The sequence below is a fragment of the Bos javanicus genome, chromosome 24, assembly GCF_032452875.1.
Source record: "Bos javanicus breed banteng chromosome 24, ARS-OSU_banteng_1.0, whole genome shotgun sequence".
Taxonomy (NCBI): Eukaryota; Metazoa; Chordata; class Mammalia; order Artiodactyla; family Bovidae; genus Bos; species Bos javanicus.
The window spans coordinates 37,109,959-37,128,009 of record NC_083891.1 but is presented as its reverse complement, the minus strand read 5'-3'; the positions used below and the strand labels follow the sequence as shown (position 1 = coordinate 37,128,009).

General features: G+C 48.4%; 1 protein-coding gene across 3 annotated transcripts in view; it reads right to left on the bottom strand.

The window, feature by feature from the left end:
* The window catches only part of EMILIN2 (elastin microfibril interfacer 2), a 59,414-nt gene extending 47,613 nt beyond the window's left edge, over positions 1-11,801 (bottom strand). For 2 of the 3 annotated variants that reach the window (XM_061399833.1, XM_061399834.1), the window contains exon 1: positions 10,599-11,191. In XM_061399833.1, the coding sequence (XP_061255817.1) occupies positions 10,599-11,176 (578 nt within the window). In that variant the 5' untranslated portion in view covers positions 11,177-11,191. Of the gene's footprint in view, positions 1-10,598; positions 11,192-11,261 lie in introns of those variants that run through there. The other variant, XM_061399835.1, reaches the window with a different exon arrangement.
* Between the last annotated feature and the right edge of the window lie 6,250 nt (positions 11,802-18,051).

Below are 18,051 nucleotides of genomic sequence, written 5' to 3'. Positions count from 1 at the left end.
TGCTTCTCTTATTGCAGCCCTCATGCCTACCTTTTGCTTCATAAACACTTCTGTTTATGTCTCACGTCACCTACTGGCCGTGAACTTCTGGAGAGCTAGAGAGAAGTCGGGTTCCTTGCTGTGTCCCCATGGGGCCTAGACCTGGGCCAGACGGAGGCCAGGCACAAAATATTTGTTTAATGAAACCAAGGAACTAAGAGTCTTCAAATAATAAGTCTACTTAACCCTACTGGGAGAAGGCAATGGCAACCCACTCCAGTGTTCTTGCCTGGAGAATCCCAGGGATGGGGGAGCCTGGTGGGCTGCCGTCTATGGGGTCACACAGAGTCGGACACGACTGAAGCGACTTAGCAGCAGCAGCAACCCTACTGAGCTTCGTGCCAGTTCGAAACGGTGTATGCTAATTAGGCAGCCTCAATCCAACATCTCCCTGGGGCGAAACGGGCCCTGTGTTTCTTTACCCCATTACGGTTTCATCCAGTGTTCGACATCTGTTACGTATTTACTGTCTCATTTGGTCTTCGGGAAAATCAGAGTAGTACCCTTACTATCAGTATAAGTGAGCTTCCACACTGTATTTTACCATGAGTCCTCAGCTTCCAAACAACCAGACACAGATGGTGGAGGACACACGCAAAGGAATACTACTCGACAGTAAAAAGTAATCGACCAGGGACCCAGAGCACAACACGGACGTGCCTTAAAACTACCAAGCTGAATGAAAAAACCTAATGCGTGAGTACAGAGCATATGACTCTTGACATAAATCTCTAGAGAACACAAACCCATCAGCAGTTGCCTGGGGAGGGAGTGTGGAGCGGGGTGGGAGGGGAACTGGAGGGAAGGATTATAAGGGGTGTGAGGTCACTCTTCGTTCAATATCCTAACTGTGATGTTGGTTTCACAGGTATATATACATATTAAATCATACAACTTTAAATATGTACAGTTTATGTAAATTACACCTCAGTAGAGCTGTTTGTGTGCTTTGCATGTAGCATACATATATAATATATACATATATTTTATATAATATTTACGCTTTATATATAATATATATTTATGCACTCGAGTATTTTAAAATCTCATCAGCATTTCGAAGCAAATTGCCAGTCTTGACTGTCCAATTACAAATCTCAGTTAAGAAAAAGCCAAAATCAGCATTATTAAGTCTTTTTCAGAGTTTCAAAATGAGGATTTAACTAAAATTTTCTTGTTTTTACTGTATCAGATTACTTTTCAAACACACAACCAATTGCTTTATTTCTACTGGGAACTCAGCCCTAATATCTATTTTTGTACTTTTGAAAGCTGTTGTCATTCAGTCGCTAAGTCATGTCTCTTTGCGAACCTCATGGACTGCAGCACACCAGGCTCCTCTGTCCTCCACCATCTCCCAGAGTTTGCTCAAATTCATGTCCACTGAGTCAATGACGCTATCTAAACACCTCATTCTCTGCTGCCCTCTTCTCCTTTAACCCTCAATCTTTCCCAGCATCAGGGTCTTTTCCAGTGAGTCAGTTCTTTGCATCAGGTGGCATGGAAAACAAAATTTTTCAAAACAGAATTTTCTTTTTTATCTTCAAATTGCCATTTTGTGTAAAATAACACAAAATGTCAAAGATGTAAATGAGCGTTTAAAAAATATGACAAGGAGTGACTCCTCATTGGGACTGTTCTTTCCCAGAGTGGACTCTGCCAAGGAGGGCTCAGCGGGCGCCTTGCAATTTGGTTCTGGACATGAGCCGTGAATGGTGTTTCTGCCTTCCCTCCCTTCTGCTCCGCCAGTGAGCAAGGAATCTGTGTTTCATCTCACTAGTTGTTTTTTTGCCATGATGCAACCGAACGACTCCCAGATACCTTGAGAGTGGCCAGAAGATGATGCAATGTGTGGGGATGGGAACGGGCTTATGGTTTATCACAATGGAGCCAGGCCCTGACCCTGGGCTGTGGTCCTGGAACACTGCTGCTCCAGCAGATGACAGCTGGGCCATCTCCGGGGTGGGCCACCTGGTGTACACGTCAGGCCTGAGCACCATCAGGACAGCAGCTTCTGGAATGTTCAACACATCCAGAGGGGCTTGTGATGCCTCCCTCCCTGCCCAAGGCCCTCATTCCCCTCACTCCCCCGCCATACCCCCGCCCCCCCAGTGTCAGAGCTCTTAGGGCTGAAACTGCCTGGAGCCAGGGAACCACTTTACTGGTGAAAAGATCCCTCGCGAAGGGCTGGATTGTGAAACCTGCCCCACCCTGGGCTCTGTTGCAATCTCCACCACAGCTTTCGGGCTCCACTTTCAAGATATGTGGAAAAGCTTCAGTTAGCAGAAAACAAGTGGCATTTTCACCACCATGGTTTAGGGAGAAAAAAATCTAGGCCCAAAAAAAAAAAAAAAAAAAAAAATCTAGGCCCTTATATCACGATCCTTTAATAGCATCCGTGCTGGGCAGATGCAGGCGAACAGCTGGAAGCAGGAGGGAATTCTCTGGCACCTCATAATAAGCTGCGAGCAAAGATAACCTAATGAGGCCCACACAGACAATCACAAAAGTGGGAGAAGATGGGAGAAGTCAGGGAAAAGTTGAGACATCTCACAGCCAATTCCCTTTCATCAAAATGATCAGCTTGAGAAGACTTCATCTAAATACGCATCTCAAATTTCTTTTAACTAAATCCTCAGGAAAGCATACTGTCCTGAAAGGTTGATGCTGCAAAGAATAATTTTTAGGCGTATTCCATAATCTTCTAATATTTTTTTAGGTGGGGGTGGGTAGAAAAGAGCAGCTGGATCTTGACACACCCATAGAAGTTTGCTTCTCCAGCATTTTCGAACCAGGAATTTGGTTAGTTGGAAACCTCCCTACTTTTTTTTCAGCACCCATCACCACTTTAAAACAGGAAGGAAGGAAGGAAGAAAACTTGTTGGTGAGCTTTGTTTTAATAACTTCATTATTTTTCCTCCCACGTGACCTGCCAGCACATTGAAAACCACTCTGTCCCTCTCCAGATCCTCCCAGGAAAATCATTCATCAGCAGAGTCACGCTCGTGTCATTTTATCAAGTGGGTCATTGTTATTTTTAAGTCCAGAAAACTGCTTCATCAAGCGCGGAAGCAGTTAATTCTGGGCAGTGAAACAGTCCTGTAGCCAACAATAAATCAGAACATTTGGGTGACAGTCTGGAAGTCATCCGAACACTGGCAGTCTGTCAGTTTTTGGTTTTAGAAAACAGTATGTAAAACAGCAGCTCACTGTCACGCACGGCACCTGCCTCATTATTCACTCAGTAAACACGAGTAATATCTTAATATTCCCAACATGAAGAAGAGGATTTTTTTTTCTCAGAGCATTAAAACAGCGTGTTCTTGGCTGGATGAAACACGACTGGAGCTCAGCGAAGGCAACCTGGGGCTGACTCCTCTCTATGGACCCGCCGCGGGCACCCAAACACCTGCAGAGCTAGGAACCAACCTCCACAGCAACCAGAGCACTTATTTTGTAAAACTTTTGGCCACACCACGTGGGATCTTAGTTCCCTGACCAGGGATCAAACTCGTACCCCCGGATGCCCAGGGAAGCCCCAAAGCGCCTATTTTAAATCGACCGTAATCTCTCCTGTGCTTTTTCCCAAAAAAACTCCATGACTGCTCTGCTTCCAAAGCAACCTCTGGGTTTCACTTCACGTTTACAAATTGATTTAAACTGTCTCATTTTCTTAATTGTCATCTTAGGTCACTGTATGTCTTTATTTCATTCTTTAGCACCTCAGCCTTTCTCTAACTTGTTAGGGAATTCAGAGCCTTTAAAGAGGAGACCACCCGAGAGGCAACAACTCCAAACAGGGAGAACAAGCTCTGTCTGTTAGACATTGCTGGTGACTGTACCTCACAGCCGTCACCTCCCCTGTAGTGCTGAGGAAGTGCGTCTCAGAGAGGTTGAGTGACGAGCCTGAAGTCACACAGCTTGGCGGTGGTAGAGCAGAGGCCAGAAGTAGCATCTTCTATCTCTTCCGGAAGCGCTGGCCACACCTAGCCAGCCTTGAGGGACTACGTGAGGGGCCTGCTGACCTGTCCCCACCCCACCCTGCCATGTCTCCCCTTTTCTGACTTCATCAGAATTCTAATTCATTGACCAAGTGTTGGTGGAATCACAGATCCGTGGAGGAAGACTAATTAACGGGAATTAAATGAGGCTTCACAAAAAGCCAACTGTTTTCCTTAAAGCCACAACCTCTGTGTGTATTCTATTCATTTTCCTCCAAGATAAGAAAGGTGGAAAGTGTAGCCCATAAGTACAAAGTTCTTCTTCCAAGACCCCAGTCTCTTCCCTGCTTAATTTCCTGGCTGAGCTTGTGATGAGAATAAAATAAAATTATGAATGTGAAAATGTTTTGGGAACACCAACTGCTGCTGCTGCTAAGTCGCTTCAGTCGTGTCTGACTCTGTGCAACCCCATAGATGGCAGCCCAGCAGGCTCCCCAGTCCCTGGGATTCTCCAGACAAGAACACTGGAGTGGGTTGCCATTTCCTTCTTCAGTGCATGAAAGTGAAAAGTCAAAGTGAAGTCGCTTAGTTGTGTCCGACTCTTCAAGACCCCATGGACTGCAGCCTACCAGGCTCCTCCACCCATGGGATTTTCCAGGCAAGAGTACTGGAGTGGGGTGCCATTGCCTTCTCCTGGGAACACCAAAGGGCTCTACAAACATAGCATCGTATCTACTAGGAACGAAGGAAAAGAGTGAGGCAGCTTGAAAGGAAGGTCTGAGGCACCTGGGGAAGCACCAGAGGCTGCTGAGGATGGGGCCGGAAGAGGGGGACGCAGCAGGGACCAAGCACAGCTCTGGGTGCCTCTGTGCACGTGCTCCTGGGTTTGGACTTGGGGTCCCTCGTGATAACCAGGTCCCTCCTCGTACCAAGGAGCAGGGCTCATCACAGCCAATGGACCTCAAGACAGTAGTTAAAGCTGAATGAAGGGACTTCCCAGCTGGCCCAGGAGATAAGAATCTGCCTTGCAATGCAATGGACATGGGTTCGATCCCTGGCCCAGTGTCCCACATGCCGAGGGGCAACTAAGCCCGTGCACCACAGCAACTGAGCCCAAGCTCCAGGATCTGTGCTCCGGAAAAAGAGAAGCCACCGCAATGAGAAGCTCTCGCACCGCAACTAGAGAAAGCCCACGTGCAGCAACAAAGACTCAGCACAGCCAAAAATCAAGAAATCTTGGGGGAAAAAAAAAAACCCAGAAAGAAGAAACATTCCCCCAGAGCAATCTACACAAAAGGCACAGTTTGAATTGAAAGCAATTTCGTTCCTGGAGATGTGAGAAACGTAGAATTGGCTCTAGAAGACGTAAGCCCTCATTTTTTTCCCTCCAGTCTCAAGCGCTTTTTTTTTTTTTCTTTTTAAGCTTTTCCTGGCTGAGACTGCTCCCTAATAGAAAACTTTTCTTCCAAATGAATGACCATCTGCTCCCTCTAGAATCTAAGGATTAGAGGAGTTCTGGAAACTCAGCACCAACACTCACACCTGGGGGAAATTCGAAAATTCTGCATCTGTTTTATCACAGCAGTGCAGGCTCCTAGAGTTGGCCCCGCCCAGCTCCCTGTCCTGACCGCTGAGTGTTTTTCTTTTTTAAAAAAGAGCTAATAGGAAAAATTTCACCAAAATTCTATACACCCAAGGAGCGGGTAGGGGCTGGGCTGGGCAGATGCTGATAAACCCAGTCAGTTTGCAGTGTCAGACAGCAGTGAATAGAGGGGAAAAACCCTGCCTTACGTTTGGGGTCCTCCCTGTCCTCACCAGCAAGGCGCCTCCTCTGCACATGGGACACCCCCAAACGCCTCAAATACTAACAGCACTCAGCTTAGCCCAGCTGAGTGGGAGGTGAAGGAACTCTCTAGAATTGCTGCCATGAGGCATGAATGATGCATGAAAGGAACAATGCCCAGTCCAGCCAGGAGAAGAAAGACAGTGCTGTTTTCCATCAGCAGTGCACACAAGCATGGCCAACCCGTGTTGAGGGGGGCGCTCTGCGAGAGCTCAGATCCTCACTCTCCCCTCCCATCACACTGGGGCTGCCAGGGTCATAGCATCACACATGGAGGCACACTCACGCACGCACACCACACACACCCTTGGGGCGCTCATCAGAGTGTGGGTTTAGACAGCAAGGGGCTGTGTGGGATGGGAAGAGCCTAAGGCTTAGAAATAACAGAGCTGGACTTGTTCCCAGGCTCCACTACTTCCTGACTACATGCCCTCCTGTAAAAGGGGGATAATGCCCAGGGATTGCAGTACAGACGGAAGATAATGAACATAAAAGGACTCATCCCCTTACAAGAATGCGCTCCAAGAAGAGCGTCTCGTGAAATCAGCCCTGGACACTGCATCAAGTCTGCCAAGGCCGTCAACCTGCCCGGTTCCCACCCTGCAGAAAGAATTCCAAGTCTCCCACATTCCTATGTCTCCCAAAACAAGTCCCTCAAACCAGTCCAGGACAAGACAGACTCTCTCCATGCTGAGGTGTCCTACAGAGACCCCAGACTCAGGTGCGGATCTGCTGGGACCATCCTAAGTGCAGGGGTGTGTGCAACAGTGACCATCTACCAAACAGGCTGAACTGCTAAAGGCTTTTACAATGAATCAGAGAACTCTGCAATACGATGAAATTTTAGAAGATTTATGTCTTTCTTAATGTGAACGTGTAAAGCTGAACAATGATCTCAGAGTGGGGAACGGTCCTCAGACCCATCTTCAGAATTCAGAGTAAATGATCAATCGCCACCGCCCAGCTTTTATGCTGCTTTAGAGTTCACAGCAGCTGCCCTTCCCTCCTCACTGGATAATCAGCACCAGATAACTTCTCTCCTCCCCGGGTCAGATCAGCCACCCTCAGGAATTAGCTAAGGGAAGACAGAGCAGTGTCTGTGGAAGATGGTCCTGTGCCTTGGAGACCCGGACCCCTCCTCACACTGAGGGCACCAGAGACACAGACCCACAGAGAGAGAGAGAGCCCTGATTTCAAATTCCTAGTGACAGAGAAGTCTTCATAGTAGTTAACCATCCTCCGTACACAAGAATGGTATCACCACCTCACAAGTATTAGGACATGAGCTTCGAATGGTTTTTCTGGAAGCACGCTTTAAACTCCATCCCCAGTGACAAGTCTCAGGGTGGTGGCTGAGCCCAGGGGGACAGGGGTGGTTTTCCACAAGTCTCAAGCTCCACCAGGCTGGCCTCCCTAATTAGCATCTTTTCAACAACCAGCCTAACAAACCAAACAAAGGAAGCAAACTGGCCAGTGTTTTCATAAAATAAGAGCCAAACTGCACAGCATGGTAGACAGTGTGAAAAATGATGGAGTCCACAGCATCCTTGCAAATGATGCCCAGGAAACAGAGTAAAGCACACAGGCATGAACACACATGCACAAGCTCGTACGAGGACCAACGATGCTCACTCACTTTTATGTGGGAATTGCCTTCCGTGAAAGAACGTGGAAATCCTTTTAGTAGCTGAGTACTCTACAAGTACCAAAGTGGTGTTTTTTGTTGTTGTTGTTTTGCTTTTGTTTATAGTCACTAAGCTGTGTCTGACTCTTTTGCGACCCCATAGACTGCAGCCCACCAGGCTCTTCTGTCCACGGAATTTTCCAGGCAAGAATACTGGAGTGGGTTGCCATTTCCTTCTCCAGGGCATCTTCCCAGTCCAGGGATTGAACCCGCATCTCCTGCATTGGTAGGCAGGTTCTTAACCACTGAGCCAACCAGGGAAGCCACTAAAGACACTCTCACTCTCTCATGTTACAGGGACAGAGGCCTGTCCACAAAGGCCAGGTCTCCTGGCAGCACTGCCACTACCCTGTCATGTGACCACAGGAAAGTCAGGGACTTCTTGCCTCAAGTCTTCACTGATAAAAATGGGGACAACGGTATTCATTTTGAAGGACCGTCACAGGCATTAAACTAACGTATGGACTAAACAGCCCTGACACGGTGCCTGACACACAAGGTTCTCTACAGCATCAGGAAAGCGCTTACTCACAACACCCGTGTATCAGACAAAACCCTCTCCACTTCCAGTTTCACACGAATGACGCCCAAATTCACAATCTGGAAGCAAAGTCTCTGTACGTGCAAACGGAGCATCGGCTAAACCTTCTGGAAGCCCACGCGTGCCAAGTCCCCAGACCCCGCGGCAGGTGAGCATCCAGCTCAGAAGTTCTCCTACTGCAGGACTTACTTCCCCCCTGAACCCTGGTCTCCCTCTGATTTCCCTCAGTCTCAGGGCAAATTCAGTCTCTCCCTTCGGCTTTTTCACTTCTGTCCTAAAACCTGCTAAGTCTTCCAAGTAGCTCTTCATCTGCTTTAAAGTGTGAAAGTGTTCAGTAGCTTAGTCATGTCCGACTTTTTGTGAAGACTCCATGGACTGTAGCCCGCCAGGCTCCTCTGTCCACGGGGATTCTCCAGGCAAGAATACTGGAGCATGGGTAGCCATGCTCTCCTCCAGGGGATCTTCCCAACCCAGGGAGTGAACCTTGGTCTCCCGCATTGCGAGCAGATTCTTTACTGTCTGAGCCACCAGGCTTCACCTGCTTGGCTACTACCAATTCCCTTTTCCCACAAAAACCCTTGAAACACATTAGACTCTTGGGTAAAGGGGTTTCCACAGGACCACACCCTGCATCTCACACAAGTTACAAGGCCTAGCCCCCGGCCTGCAACTATCTCCTGCATTAGCAGAAGGCCTATCCCCCTCCTCCTGCTGCCCCAGACCCCTGGCCTTTCTGGACCCCTCCACCTCCTGGGCTTCTCCTCCCCAGCTCTCTAAGATGGCACTTCCTCTTCCAAGGCCTTGGCTTTGCTCTCTCTCCTCCTCCCTCCATTCTCTCCACCGCCCCTAACAGCTCAGCTCTGCTCCGATTCTGTCAATTCCGCATGGCTCCTACCTGCTTCTCCCACGATGCTCGACAGTCACCAGTGGCTGAACCGCACTCCCCACTCGAGCCTGTCATGGGCCTCCAGGCCTGCCTGTCCCATGCCACCCAGAAAGCCCCCTCTCCATAACTCCAGGCTGAGTTTCCCAAGAACCTTCACTTTCATGGGTCTCAGGTCCTAAGGATCAAATCATGAAGAACTGACAACACCTGTGAATTGCGAGCAGCAAGTCGGGCTCCTGGGCTCATCAGAAACACCTGCAAAATGCTGTGTTCTGCGCCCTGTGCAACCAGAGACACAGGCATTAGGAGAACACTGTGCTCCTCTGATGGCCTACCCAACTCAGTGTGACAGCCAGCAATTCAATGTCAAACCGATGCTCTGCGTATTGCAGTGGGGAGTCTAAGTTTTTTTTGTTTTGATGGGGGTGGTGGTGTTTTTGCTTTTAATAGGACTTATCCTTTCCCTGGTTCGATCCCTGGGTGGGGAAAATCCCCTGGAGGAGGGCATGGCAACCCACTCCAGTATTCTTGCCTGGAGAAAGCCATGGACAGAGGAGTCTGGAGGGCTACAAACAGCCCATGGGGTGGCACAGAGTCGGACATGACCGAAGTGACCTAGCACGCAGGCATCCCTTCCTTGTCTCAGTCCTCACCACAGCCCACCTGGGATGATCCCAACTACAGCCTGAAGCCCACCCTCACCCCTCCATTGCCTTCTGGAATAAGGTTTCCTGCAGCACAAGTTCCAGTCTGTCCCTTTGCTCTGCCAGAGACAGATCCGCCTACTGGCTACTCTTTGCTGTAAAGACAACTGTGCTCTAAGACAAACAACTTATTCTTTGGGGAAAACAATTAATTTCAACCATCCCATGCGTCGGCTACAGCCATTTATTCACATCAGCTCACCCTCTGATATCTGACTTACACAAAAAACACAAAGACTGGCCAGATGACAACTGAATGAGGATGATGTATGTAACAAAATCTGTCCTCTGCTGCTTCGCTTCCTCCTTGCTGTTTTTTTAAGACAGTGAAATCTTTATGAGCAAAAAGATTAAGCCTTCCCCTCATCTTTAAGGACCACTCTCTCCTGACAACCACTTAGCTGAATCCCCCAAATCTAGCCTGAAAAAACAACAACGCACACTTTCAAGCGGGTTGTTCCTGGGGACTTTGGTTTAGAGACACACAACACCTGGAAGAGGTCAGTTTTATGGGGACATTTGGACAAAACGCCTGATTCAGAACACTGGCTAGAACAAACCTCTCAGCTAATCCTACCCTAAGAGTTTTTAGCAGTATACATTTTGGAATCTTCTCCGTGCCCCAGAACACACAATATGGATCTAATTAGGTCCAGCTGCCTTATGTTAGTAATAAAATTGAAAGAAAAAGAGAGGGAGAGAGAATAGGGGGTGGGGGGCTTTGTTCGTCCCCTCCTCTGCCTTGCGATCGACCGCAAGGCAGGCGCGTCCCGGACGCTCACTCCAGACTCGAATACCCCGGAGAGCCTGGTACCCCGCTCAGCGCTCAGACTTTTCAGCGGCTGAGTTTCCATCCGCTGGAAGAGATTTTCTGAGCCGCTGGAGCCCAGAGATCCGACCCCACCCCTGCCCCAACCCCGGCCCAGTGCGCCCCGCCCGCCCCTCCGCTCCACGACTTACATGAGCGCAGACGGACAGGGCTTCTGGTTCCAGCCACAGTTGTACTGAGCTTGGATAAAAGTCTCGCTTCCCTCGAGCACCGAGCAGCTCACGTTCTTGTTCACGATGTAGGCGCACCAGTTCCTGGGGTGAAGGAGAGTCGGGGAGAGGGCACGGCATAAACCCGGAGAACAATGAGACGGGGGAGAGAGGGAACGAGCCTTCACGGCGACCGACCGAGCGAGGGTCGGGGAGCCTGTGGTCCCACGGAGGCGGGAGGCCAACCAGCCGACATATGGAGGGTGCGCGGGTGCACCTTTGGAGAGCAGGCACCTTAATCCGACGAAAGACGGACAGAAGGGCCCTCCTCCCCACGTCCCAGGGGCCCCAGTCATTCCCGGGGAGTTTCCGGATCGCCCTGCCCTGCGGGGCTCTCCCTGCGCCTCACGGTCCGAGACGCAGCACCGCTGGGGGCGCGGGCGAGGTCGCCCGGGACGCCCAGCTCCGGCCGTGGAGCGCGCTCCACCGCGGAGGAGGCGCCGCCTCGGCAGCCCGATGGAGGACCTCGGCTGCGGCTCCTCGCCTTTGGCGAGCAGCATGGGGTCCTGCGGGAGACCGGGGAAGGGTGGGTGGGAGCCCACGGCTCTCGGCCCTCCTGGGGGCGAAGAGAGGCCACGCACTTACTTGTTCCTGGCGCTGGGCCGTGCGGGGTGCCCAGGCTGCGGGCTGGCGTGGCACAGCCCCGCGCCACCCAGGGCCAGCAGTGCCAGCGCCCAGCGCCAGGGCGCGCGGGGCCGGGGCCGGGGCCGGGGCCATGTCGGCGGCCACATTCTGCGCGCGGCGGGCGCGCTTCGCCGGCCGGATCCGGAGCGCGGGTCGGACTAGAGCCGGGAGGCTGCGGGCGGCCGGGGCGCGGCCGGAGAAGGCAGGAGGCTCAGGCGCTGCGCGGCGCCCTTACCCGCGCAGCGCGGCCGCCCCCTCCGGCTTCTCGCTCCCACTTCTCCTTTCCAGCCCGTGCGCCCGCGCTTCTCCTCGGTCCCTCAATGACGCACAGGTCCCCCCGGGTGCCGCCCTCTTTATTTCACTTCCCTCTCCGGAACGTGACTCTCCCTCCGCCGCGTCTGTCTCCCGTCCTCTTGCTTCCCGGCAGGGGGTTTGGGGTGAAAGGTCTATAGGGTTTGGGAGAAGGGTCTCTGTTACAGAATTTCCAATTACTCATTCCTTTGGTCTCTTCCCAGAAGCCGGGCGACTCCGCCTCCCACCTTCCAGCGGGCGCGGCCGGCCCCTCGGGAAGGGCCGCCGTCGGCGAGCCCGGCGGGGCTCACGTCGTGCTTGGTGCCGGCTTCCCAGGGCTAACGAGGGACATCTTTATCAGTCCTTCGTTTGACTCGACTCGGATTTCCTCCTCTGGCAAGACGCGGCTACTCCTCCGCACTTGAACTTCGAAGAGTTTAGGGGGAATGAACGCGGGCCCTCTTTTTCTTACGCACCCATTAAACAAGTTTCCAAGTCAACGTGCCAGGCAGCCGGGGATGAGGAAAGAGCCCCACCACCGCCGAGCAGCTTCCTGAAGCACAGTATCAGACTCTAATGTACTCCACTAATTTCCAAAAGGTAGTCCCAAAAAGCCAAGTAGTCCCACAGCCTCTGCTTCTGAGGTCCCATTCTGAACTTTAAAAAATTATTATTAAAGACATTTACTCCACAATAATCACCTTTTCTTCAAAACAGTTCAGACACTGCTAGACATTGTCTTTCACGTGCTTGCATATTTTCTGCCTATTTTTTTTTTTGCAGTTTCCTGGTTTTTTTTTAAAATAAAAGATTATATAATGAACATTTCCATAGGTCTTAAATATTTCTTTACATATACAATTTCAGTTCAGTTCAGTCGCTCAGTCGTGTCCCACTCTTTGGGAGTCCATGAATCGCAGCACGCCAGGCCTTCCTGTCCATCACCAACTCCTGGAATTTACCCAAACTCATGTCCATCGAGTCGGTGATGCCATCCAGCCATCTCATCCTCTGTTGTCCCCTTCTCCTCCTGCCCCCAATCCCTCCCAACATCAGAGTCTTTTCCAATGAGTCAACTCTTTGCATGAGGTGACCCAAGTATTGGAGTTTCAGCTTCAGCCATCAGTCCTTCCAGTGAATACCCAGGACATAGACAGTTTAGTCACTGTATAATATTCCATTTTATTTCTATTTTTGAGTTACACCAATCGCTACCAGGGCTTCCCAGGTGTCTCGGTTGGTAAACAATCCTCCTGCAATGCATGAGAGGCAGGCAGATCCGCTTTGATCCCCAGGTCAGGAAGGTCTCCTGGAGGAGGGCATGGCAATCCACTCCAGTATTCTTGCGTGGAGAATCTCATGGACAGAGGAGCCTGGCAGGCTACAGTCCATGGGGTCAAAAAAGAGTTGGACATGACTGAGTAACTGAGCATGCACGCTTGCTCGCAATCTCTACAAATTTCTTTTGGAAGGAAGCAACTTCGCAGAAGAATTGGCCATGAACTGTGATGGGAATCATAAAACTTTGTTCCTTACGGTAACTCAGTGAAGCCAGGGGGTCCATTTTATTTCTGATATGTTTTGATGGTATTATTGGGCCTTTTGATTTGCAAATAGGAGAAAGAAAACTCCCTAAGTAGAAGCTTTACAAGAGCCAAGCAGAAAAATATACCATGTAAGGACAGTCTGTCCCTGAACTCTGTAAATGGAAGATCATGCAAATAACGAACTGTTATCATCCGAGGCTTCAAAAGAGCCACCCCGAGGGGAAAATAACAGAATGGAATGAAAGGCTGCCTTGCGTAACTCAATCTCTAATTTCTGTGGGGCTTCTCTCTTTCCCATTTTTGTCCATAAAGTGTCACAGGGATGAAGCACCACACAGAAATAAAAGAGAGGGACAGAAGAGGGGGGAAAATGGAGGAAACACACAATTTGTATATGTCTACATCTGACAGCTATCAAACCACAACTTCTCTTCAATACCCGTAATTCTTAAGCTTGGCAATGAGTCAGACCGATCATCACATCCAACTGTTTCATTGACTCAAAGTTATGCCAGGAAGCTGTCTTTTAGCACAAAAGTTGGAGGACCAACTTCTCATTGAGGTGACCACTACACTATATTTAATCAGTTACAAATGGCACTTATCAGTAAATAAATGTTATTCTGAGCATCTGTTACATTGCAAGGCCCCATGCAAAAGTCATGAGGAGTCACGGGTAAGCCAAGATAGATGTGGGCTCTGTGTTAACAGAACGTCCAGCCCTTCCTGTGCAATGAAGGATGTGATGTTTCTGATGTGCATCAGATAAATGAGACAATATGTGTCCCATGTGTCTTCCTAGACACATCCCTACAGGCACCCAGTGTGGGGCTGCTCTGGGAAGAAAGAAGGCTTGAGGTCAAGATCCCAAAAGATCCTTTTCCTTTTCCGTCTCCAGTTAGAGGAAGGGACCCTTCAGACTCAGGAAATAGAGACAGCCTTCCAGAAGAAGCAAGGCAGAGGAGGCTTCCTGGGGACAGAGAGCTGAAGCACCTCAAGAAACAGTCTTGGGACTTTCTTGCTGGACCAGTGGTTAAGAATGTGCCTTGCAATGCAGGGGACACCGGTTTGATCCCTGGTCAGGGAACTAAGATCCCACATGGTGAGGAGTAACTAAGCCAGTGCACTGTAACTAGAGAATCTGTGTCCACAAAGAAATATCCCACACGATGCATTTAGTTGGTGCTGCAACTAAGACCCGATGAAGCCAAATAAATAAATATTTTTTTAAAAGAATAGAAAACAGTCTAGGGGCTTCCCTGGTGGTCCAGTAGCTAAGACTCCACACTCCCAGGGGGCCCAGGTTTGATCTCTGGTCAAGAACTAGATCCAGCACGCTATAACTAAGAGCTCACATGCAACAAAGATGGAAGATCCCCTGTGTCTCAACTAAGACCCAAACAGAGAAAGAAAGAGAGAGAGAGGAAAAAAAAAAAGAAAGAGAGAGAGAGAAAAGAAAGAAAGAAAGGGTCTAAGTGGGCAGATCACTTGGTCCCAGCCATGAGCAGTAAAGTGGACATGATTAGCAGAATGCTGCAAGTGTGAATTCTTTCTAAGCCGCCAACTTCCTCAAATAAGCACTGGAAAACTGTCAGTTTCCTATCACAAGCTGAAGTAATTTATTCTGCTTTTAAAGCAAAAGTGCCCATAGTGATTCATATTCTTGATTGTGTCAGTGACTTACTGAACCAAACTTGAGTCTGCTCGCCCAAGGAGCAGCAAAGCCAATCTACTGATACTGGCTTGTGGCGAAGAAAAGTGTTAGTTGTTCAGTCATATCCTACTCTTTTGCAACCCCACTGACTGTAGCCCGCCAGGCTCCTCTGTCCATGGAATTCTCCAGGCAAGAGGACTGGAATGGGTTGCCCTTTCCTTTCTCCAGGGGATCTTCCCGACCCAGGGATCAAACCTGGGTCTCCTGCATTGCAGGCAGATTCTTTACCATCTGAGTCACAAACGTATACTGCATTTAGTGCAGGGTCAAGCAATGAGAACAGGCACCTGAACTCCTCTTTGGCTCTCAGGCAAGGGTTTTAAAAGCAACGTTTGGGATGAGAGTTACAGGATGTGTGCTCAGTTCGTGGACTTTCTTCTGGTTGGGTGGTGGTGACATAACAGGGTGAGGCATCAGGAATGTCAGTCTTCTGGTTCCAAGCAGACTGGGGTCTACGTGCTTATGGTCAGCACCCTCCACCTGGGTGTGCGTATGGGGGTCTTACAGTTTCTACAGAACAACTCAAAGATACCTTGTGTACATCCCTTGAGGAGGAACTTTGGACCCAGTTTTATCACTCAACCATTGTCTAAGCTATCACTACTTTTCTCGCTTGATGGCTTTGCCTTTGTTTCTGAGTTCCCTCACTTCTCTAATTAGTAACTGCTTAAGTCTGCTCTTGGAACTCAGGCAAGGCCTACGAGACTGAAGCCTTTTTCTATACAAAGAAGAAACGGGGAACACAGAGGGGCTTTTGTACTTGGGAAGGCATCACAGGATCCTGCTAGTTTCAAGCCCCACTTTTCTTGATATGCCTCAATCCTGGGGGAAACAGGGGTTGGACCAGAAAGGGAATGAGGTTGTGGATAGAGAGGATAATCATAAACTTAGCAGGGGAGCTTGGTTTTAGGACTCAGTCTCATTAACTAAAGCAAAATGCAAAGTAGAGCTATGTCATAAAACCCATCCCTTCACTACTACTCTTGGTAAAAGAAGAGCTCACCAGGCTGTGGACTTGGGAGCATCCCTAGCAACCCAGACTCCCCCTTCAGCTGCCTGGAGGAGGATAGTGGGCGATCGTTATAGAGGCAGCAGGTGGGTTCATGGCCCCCACCCCACCATCAGTCATCTAGGCACAAAACACTTGATCAAGATGAATTGATTGCCATCTAGGATGTGGTTAAGAGTCATACGACTTAGCCTGGGTGTCCCAACCTACTTGTTCCTCATCTTTGTTTTCTAGAACTCAAATTTCTCCCCTGATTTCTCGCTGTTTTATTTTCAGTGTCTTAATTTCTTTGTGCTGTTTACTAATGATGAAAAAAGAAAGTCCCTGAGGATTAGATATCGTGAATAAATTTTGATTGCAAAGCATTTCTGACATAACACACCAAAGAAAATGTCTTGCACATTCTTGAGTTAGTGACAAAATGCCCTTCATCTTTTTCTGTTTGCTTGTTTTTTTTTTTAAATGCAGTTTGGTAAAGAAGGAGAGACTGAAATGTTTCCGAGAAAAATTAACTGGCTGCACCACCTGACTTGATCTCTGTTTTGGAATAGCAAAGTTTAGTTGATACACTTTTGTGTAACTCCATTCGACAGAAAGGAGAAGAGGGCGGCAAAGGATGAGGTGGTTAGATAGCATCACCGCCTCAATGGACATGAATTTGAGCAGACTCCAGGAGATAGTGGAGGACAGGGCAGCTTGGTGTGCTGTGGTTCATGGGGTTTGCAAAGAGTCAGACACAACTTAGTGAGTGAACAACAACCACCACCATTTGACAAGGCACCATCTCAATGAAGTCAGTGAGTCCCCAGACCTCAAAATCTACAAACAAGAGCTACTTCCTACCTTGTCAAAGATTTTGCTCAGGACTTCTCTGGTGGTCCAGTGGCTAAGACTCCCAAGTTCCCAATGCAGGGAGCCTGGGTTCAATTCCCGGTCCAAGAACTAGATCTCATGTGCCGTGACTAAAGATCCTGAATTCTGCAACGAGCCAAATAAATACAAATACTAAAAAAAATAAAGGTTTGCTCAAATACACTAAAACAGAAGAAAGAACAATTGCTCTCTTTACTTTTTTCTAACTACATATTTGCAAATATCCCATTAGATATACAGAGCTAAATATTCAAAACCTCTGTCTTCTGAACCCAAGACTGATATTATTTATCGATTGATTCAAAAGCACTGTGAAAGATTATGGCCATTATTTTAATCATCTGTCATTGGTCAGGTCACATGTATGCCTTCATACACATTAAGCTATCCCCTGAGAACTTCAAAACTGAAAAGTTGAAATCCTGCCTGAAGCCACACATGAGAGAATAATGTTTAGGAGTTCATGCAATGGACTTAGCACAGTGTTCAAAATTGGGTACCCTCACCTCCTGAGCAGAGTGATGAGGACAAATCGAAAGCCTCCCCAGCCTCCGATTGGTCCTCTGGAAATGGGATTTTTTTCACGTGGCTGTTGGGAGGATGTGCTGTGTTACCACATGTAAATCGCTGAGCAAAGTGTCTGGCACATGGTGAATGGAGGAGAGTTATTCACAATTGTTATTGTTACTCACCACTTCATTACTGCAACAAATTTGCAGTCAGGTCCAAGAGCTTTGTCTTGCTTTTATTGTGTTCACTGATGTAGAAAGCTGACCATCTATTGCAGTTCTTCTTTTCAAATAAGAAAGATAAAGAAATATATATCAAGAGTGCATGTACACAACTCAGAATGACTCTAAATATGATCATCAGGAAAGGATATGGGGCTCGTGACTTCTAGCTCAGTTTTCTTTCTACCACTTCCCAGGAGAAAGCATATACCTCAGTTGGCTGTTTAGATTTCTTTCTCTTCATTGCAAAGGAATGTATTTTAGGGCAATTCAATGAAATCTTTGGGAGGATTAATAACCTTATAAAAATCAACTCAGATCATTAGGCAATGCAATAATAAACTTCTTCTTATTCCTCAGAAAGATTAAGTAGTAACTAATTCCATATCCTTTAATTTTTTTCAGATGTTTCTTAGATATAAAAATGCTTCCTACAGCTAACTGTGGGCCATACACTACACTTGAGAACTCAGTGCTGTCACACTGATGGTGTGGTTTTGAACACATTTTTTTCTTCATAAGAAATAAACGACAAAAATAGACTCTTAGAATTTTGTTTCCAAGAGAATTATAATAGCTTAGGCAA